At 48.2% G+C, this 6,928-nt stretch overlaps 1 protein-coding gene across 1 annotated transcript in view; it reads right to left on the minus strand.

Moving 5' to 3' along the window:
* Nucleotides 1–6,305, minus strand: part of DACT2 (dishevelled binding antagonist of beta catenin 2) — a 21,655-nt gene extending 15,350 nt beyond the window's left edge. The window contains exon 1 of the mRNA XM_040238765.1: nucleotides 6,044–6,305. Within this exon, the coding sequence (XP_040094699.1) occupies nucleotides 6,044–6,305 (262 nt within the window). The remainder of the gene's footprint in view (nucleotides 1–6,043) is intronic.
* Nucleotides 6,306–6,928: the final 623 nt, after the last annotated feature.

Raw genomic sequence — 6,928 nt, forward strand, 5'->3', positions numbered from 1 at the left:
CCCCTCCAGCTTGGCCTCCTATGGCCCCTCGGCTCCCCAGGGCCTTTGCACGTGCCACGCCCTCCCCTGAAGTCTCGGCCTCCACGTCCGTGTGGCCTCCTCTCCCCTCCTCAGGCCTTTTCCCAGTCAGGCTCCCATCAGGCCGGCCTGGGCCTGGCGGTGCCCCAGGGCTCACCGCCCACTTTTGCTTTTTGTAGCACTCTGTCCGCTCACATTCTTGAGTTTGCTTGTCTGCTATGATCCTTCTTCCTTGTTTGTTTCCCCCACTAGACTGTAAGCCGGGTGAGAACAGAGACCTTCATTTTTAAACTGATGTATTTTAGGTGATAGCCTGGCTCCGCGTAGCTGCCTAGTAACAGTTGCTGAATAAACTCTTGGTAATTTGTTCATCATTGAGCTGAAAGGAAACTTTAGAACTATATCTAGAGAATTCTCTGATGGTCCAGTGGTTTTGACTCTGCACTTTCACTGCCAGGACCTGGGTTTGATTCCCTGGTCTGGGAACTGAGATCCCACAAGCTGGAGTGGTTTGGCCAAAAAAAAAAAAAGAGAAAAAATTATACCATGGTTTTCTTAGATCATCCCCCAGATGATACATTTTTACATTGTTAAGTTTTGTTACAAAAGTAATATGCAAGGTTCTAGAGATATGTAAAGAAAATTTAATATTTTCTAACGTCCAACTCAGTGGACATGAATTTGAGCAAACTCTGGGAGACCATGAAGGACAGGGAAGCCTGGCATGCGGCAGTCCATGGGGTCACAGAGAGTCAGATACAACTTAGCAACTCAGTCCCCCTTGGATTAAGCCTTATTTATGTATTCTAAGCGGAGAAGGCGATGGCACCCCACTCCAGTACTCTTGCCTGGGAAATCCCAGGGACGGGGGATCCTGGTGGGCTGCCGTCTATGGGGTCGCACAGAGTCGGACACGACTGAAGTGACTTCGCAGCATGTATTCTAAGGCATGGCTGATCACAAACCTATCGTCTGTCTATCTGTGTATCCATCCATCTTCGTATGTGTCTGTCTGTCTTTCCATCTATGCGTGAGTCTTTCCATCCACCCATCTTCCAATGAACATTCAGAGTTGATTTCCTTTGGGACTGACTGGTTTGATCTCTTTGCCGTCCAAGGGTCTCTCAAGAGTCTTCTCCAGTAATTAAATTTATAAGTTAAAAACATGATGAGTCTTCTTGACCAATAAAGGAAAAGCTACCAATGTTGTTGTGTCTTCAGACCTCTCTAGCTATCACCAAATTCGTACAGTAGTTAGGAAAAATATTAAAAATGAAGCGAGCTATATAGGTATTCCTTGCCTAGGACTCGATAAAGACTATAGTGGCTTGCTTATTCTGATTAAAGAGAATGATGCTAATAGAGTTGTAGCGAATACACACTGGCCTCTATGCATGTTAAACTAACCATATGAAATCGATAATTATATTTTTGCCAAAGGCAGTTGGGGATTAAGCAGTTAGGTTCTGTGTCAGCATGTCCATCAGCAGATAGGTTTCCCTTTATCTATAAGATCATCTCATAAGGAAGATTGGGACCTGTGACCTCCCACCAGCAGACTGCTTGGTCAGCTCCCCCGTGTATCTGGGGCTCAGAGGGTGGAGGTTCCTCACTGGCTCCAGGTCCATGGTGCCTGGGCTGGACCACCGCATGCAGTTCTGCCCTGAACAGCCCTGGGAGTTGCCCCCGACAGGGTTAGGAGAAGACGCCAGATGTTGTGCAACCGATGTCTGACTGCAGCCATCCGAGCCACCTGCTTGGAAAGGTGAAAGCAGTCCAGCCTCAGGCCGCAGCGGGTCACGGGGAGGCTGGTGGAACATTCCCAGTGGGGCCAGCGCTCAGTCCTGGGACGAGAGGGGGCCGGGGAGCTCTGCCTGTGACCCGGGCTCACAGCTGGGGATGCAGCGTGTCTGCTGAGACCCGCTTGTGTCTTGGGGGAGGTTTCTTACCTGATGATGTTTAGTTTGGGTTTGAAAAACTAGAAGGATGGCTGATGAGGTCTGAATTCAGATTTTTGCAAGTTTTCAGTATCTCTGGGTGTTCGTGAAGGGCCTTGAGCATTGTCTCTTGTTTGAGACACGTAAAAATCCACGTAAATCCAAAACGTGGATTTAATTATTGAGCAGCAGTTCCTGCCGTCCCTGTGTCTGGATGGAGCAGCGAGCAGGCAGCCCATGGCATGGAGCTCCAGTAAGTGTCCTGAGAGAGGGCTCCCCAGTGAGTGGACGCGGGGAGGTGGTGAGAACACTTGTCACCAGCAACCAAGAGACGGCAGGGCTGAGATTCCATGTGGCTTTCGCCTGAAGCCACCATAAACCTCACAGGATGACATCACTCATCCAGACTCGGGCGTTTTGACTTGATGTGGTGTGACTTGTCTGCACAGTCTTGGTGAATTTCCACAGCATGAAAGTCGCATGTCAAGGAGCCAGATTATTGCACTGCGTTCTTCTTATTTCAAAACTGAAGTCACGTCTTAATTCCTCCTTTCCCCTTTCTTTAAATTCGCAAGATTTAAGAGTATTAGCTCAGCAAGGTTTCACTCCTAGCTCCTTCCATGATGATCGCCTGGGTGGGTGTCTGTTTCATCAGAGCTCTGAGATGACAGATGCGTGGTGAGAAAGCCTCAGAGTGCTGTTGACAGCGTTTTGGCACACGGCGGGGTGCTGAGCATCTCAAGGAGAATGCATTCGTGTGTCTCTGTGTGTGTTGCTCTGTTAAAAACACCGAAGGATGCTGTGTCCTATGGTCAATTAGCAATGCAGTCATTTTTGTTCCAAGATTAAATCTGTAACTCTGTACCCTTCTGTAAGGTGGAATTGAGTTGGAGAAGATAAAGCTGTCTTGTAACTTCAGTTTTATTGAGCTTTATTTTTCCACTGTAAGTTCAGTTCAGTTCAGTTCAGTCACTCAGTCGTGTCTGACTCTTTGCGACCCCATGAATCACAGCACATCAGGCCTCCCTGTCCATCAGCAACTCCCGGAGTTCACTCAGACTCACGTCCATTGAGTCAGTGATGCCATCCAGCCATCTCACGCTCTGTCATCCCCTTCTCCTCCTGCCCCCAATCCCTCCCAACATCAGAGTCTTTTCCAATGAGTCAGCTCTTCGCATGAGGTGGCCAAAGTACTGGAGTTTCAGCTTTAGCATCATTCCTTCCAAAGAACACCCAGAACTGATTTCCTTTAGGATGGACTGGTTGGATCTCCTTGCAGTCCAAGGGACTCTCAAGAGTCTTCAACACCACAGTTCAAAAGCATCAATTCTTCGGTGCTCAGCCTTCTTCACAGTCCAACTCTCACATCCATACCTGACCACAGGAAAAACCATAGCCTTGACCTTTGTTGGCAAAGTAATGTTTCTGCTTTTTAATATGCTGTCTAGGTTACACTTTTTTCTCCTTTTTCTATGTTCATGCCTAATATCTCATTTTGTGACAACATAATAATGTATTTTACAACCCCTCTGTTCATGGACGTGATATAATCAATTATTTTTCTCTAGTCTAAGTCATCCTGAAGTAAAGTGCTTAATTCCGCCCCACCCTCTGAAAAAGTCTTGCCAATACAAGGTGTTATTGAAACTTTCTCTTAATTTTATATGATTCTTAGATTAACATCGAGATTGAACATTTTTTTGATTTTTTTAAATATATCTGCAGGTCTTCTTTGGTATTTTCCTGTTCAAATATTTTGTCAAAACTTTAATTGGGATATTTATCATGGGTGTGTAAGAACCCTATAGTAAAGATATGGGCAGAGAAGTCAACAGTCATAAAGCAAATTTGGGAGCCCTCAGTGTGAGGGTCAGAGTGCGGTAACATTGTTCAGAGTGAAGACCCTAAGTGAATGAGGCTCTCCATTACAGGTGTATCTGCTTTGAATGGGGATTTCCGCGAGTGGGAAGAGCAAGGAGGTGACGTCGTGTGTAGGCTTTGGTTGTTCCATGGCGTCCATGGATCGTCCACTCTCGAGCGTGAGTCAGACACTCCCCGCACTGATGCCCGCAGCCCGCAGAGTGTGGAGAGGAGCACACACGTGGTCCTGCGCCTTCACTCACAACCAGGCTTTCCATCACGACTGGAAAGTAAGGGAGCACTTTAATCTTCGAGAAATAGGAAACTTGGGGGCAAGTTGATGTAATTGTCCACGTCTAGCTGTTAAACAGTTTTGTGTGGGATTAAATGAAATGATGTTTAATTGTTGGATAGACACACTTTGCTGGTTATCCTCATGTGCTTTTAGCTCATGTAATTACGGGAAGCAGGGACAACCCTCTAACCGGGAGCAAAGAGAGTGAGGGGTGGTTCTGGTTTACAGTCACCTGCGTCTGAATTCTCACCACCACCACCTCCAGGCCTGACAGTCACAACCTGAGGTTCCCGCTGGGACAGAGAAGGTGCCCAGGCCTTCTGTCCCTGCACCAGGCCGCTCGCCTTCCATACCTGCACCAAGCGCTCACCTTCTGTACCTGCCTGGGATGGGCATTAAATTAAATAAACCAGCTGATTTAGGAATTCAGACCATGAGGGTTAAGAGACCTGTCGCCGTTTACACAAGGAAATTAATGATAACTGCTGTGGAACCACTCAGACAGCGCTCGTCTCTCAGGCCAAGGCTGAGCAGCAATCAAGCCACCTTCTCCTGGGACTGAGAATCGAATACGTCCCCGCCTGTGTGTGGGCTCCCTGGAGCCAGCCTTGGTTTCAGAAAGCGTCCAGCTTTGAAAGGTGAGACTGCTGTGCATTTACCTGGGAGGAAAGTCGGAAAAGGACGAAAAGGGTGACTTTGGGGGACACTTGTGAATCTTCTTTTGAGAAATGCAGATTTTTTTTTCAAAAATGAAATTTTATTGGAAATCTTAGTTATTGTTGGAGAAATATGGATTTTCCTTCCTTATTATATTGTATACATGTAAGGTGACATTTTTATAATAAATGTTCAAATATTTTAAAGTTTTGATGTATTTTGTAATAACTCCATGATAGTTTCAGAGTATAAATAGAGTGTAACTAAATAGGCAGGTATAAAATGCTTTCAGATGAGAAGAAAGGGTGTCAGAATCCCATACAGAGGCTCTTTAGCGGGTAGGGAGGAAGAAAAACAACCGTTGAGAAGAAAGGCGTAACTTTTGCAGGCAGCCATGACCTAAACACTTTCCATGTAAAACATTAATCAGGCTCAGTGTTAGATTAGATCAGAATCTACCCCATATACAATAGAATTCCACCCAGGAAGAAGCCGGATGGGAGTAAAATCAAACAGATTTCGAGATCCTCTTACAGTATCACGTAAGACTCTTCCGCTGGGTTGAACCACAGGAAGTTGTTGAGTTTTTCATCTTAAAAAGATTGAACACTGACTGTATCATGTAATTTGATCACACACTGGTGTACACGGTGAGTTTTAAATAGGCAGAAGAGTGCTTATATAGTACTTAGGAAAAAAAATTGCAGACTTTTTAAAGAAGGAAATGAAGGGAAGGGGGAATTCAAACAAATTCAGTAAGATGACAAAGAATTGTTAAGAAAAGAGAGACAGAAACCATAGCTGATCAGGAGATTTAAAAAAACCTCCAGAGTGAGAAACCTCGTATGTACTGAGGTCACTGCTGCCAGAAAGCTCTGTGTCCACAAGCCCCGAGGTTGGGCAGGGTTTGCTGAGATGCATGGGCCTGGAATTAAATAAACCAGCAGCAGAAATGGTGCTGGTTATGCTCCTGAGACCTGAAGTCCTGAGACAGGGCTCCTGGGGTGACGCTGAACAAGAGCCAGACCTGCTTGTTTTCCGCACATTCGTAATTTAGTTTATTTGGGGAATAAAACCCTCTTACGTTCCCTTGCTGGTACAAAACTAGTACATGCTTATTCTAGACTGTTTGGAAAATATTGATAAGCAAAGGAGAGAGAAAAGAAAGAAGTCTAAAACCTCAGCTCCCAGAGCTTAATGCAGCTACCTTTTTTTTGGTCTGATTTGTATGCTCTTTTCCGGGGGCTGATACTTTATGTTAAAGAGGAGGTCACACCGTGCTGCTGCCGACCTGGTCTTTGCTCTGGGACTCCGTGGCGCTCGCCCGCGTCGTCCACCACCCGCGTGGACATCGCGTGTGCTCGCTCAGTCACTGCAGGCATGCCCGCGTCGTCCACCACCCGCGTGGGCATCGCGTGTGCGCGCTCAGTCACTGCAGGCGTGCCCACGTCGTCGACCACCCGCGTGGGCGTCGGCTGCAGGTGTGCACGCTCAGTCACTGCCGGCGTGCCCGCGTCGTCGACCACCCGCGTGGGCATCGCATGTGCTCACTCAGTCACTGCAGACGTGCCCGCGTCGTCCACCGCCCACGTGGGCGTCGCGTGTGCACGCTCAGTCACTGCAGGCGTGCCTTTGTGACCCTGTGGACTGCAGCCTCCAGGCTCCTCTGTCCATGGGACTCTCCAGGCAAGAACACTGGAGTGGGCTATCATTTCCACCTCCAGATCTTCCCAACCCAGGGATCGAACCCGTGTCTCTTATGTGTCCTGCACTGGCAGGTGGACTCTTTACCACCGAGCCAGCACTTGAGTCTTTCTTTGTATGTAGACAAAGGGATCTGTTTATGAACCCTCTCCTGGCTTGTGCGATCTCCCGAACCTGCTGGGCTGCCCCCCGGCCTTCTCCACCCCGGGCCCGTCTGCCAGGGGAGGCCTGGCCCCCGACGCTGTCTTGCCGGGAGAGAAAGAGCACTCGTCTCCCTGGGGGGCTCACGCTGCCCCAGGTTCCCTCCCATCACACTGGGCCCTTCGCCTGACTGCCCCTCCCAGCAGGGTGGACCACCCCTCTCCTGGGCCCGCCCTGTCCACTGCCTCCGTGTTTGTGTCTCGAGGTGACTCTCCCCCGGCTGGCAGAGGTTTATGGAGTGCTCTCTGTTAGATCA

This window comes from Oryx dammah, unplaced genomic scaffold (genome assembly GCF_014754425.2).
Source record: "Oryx dammah isolate SB20612 unplaced genomic scaffold, SCBI_Odam_1.1 HiC_scaffold_4, whole genome shotgun sequence".
Lineage (NCBI taxonomy): Eukaryota > Metazoa > Chordata > Mammalia > Artiodactyla > Bovidae > Oryx > Oryx dammah.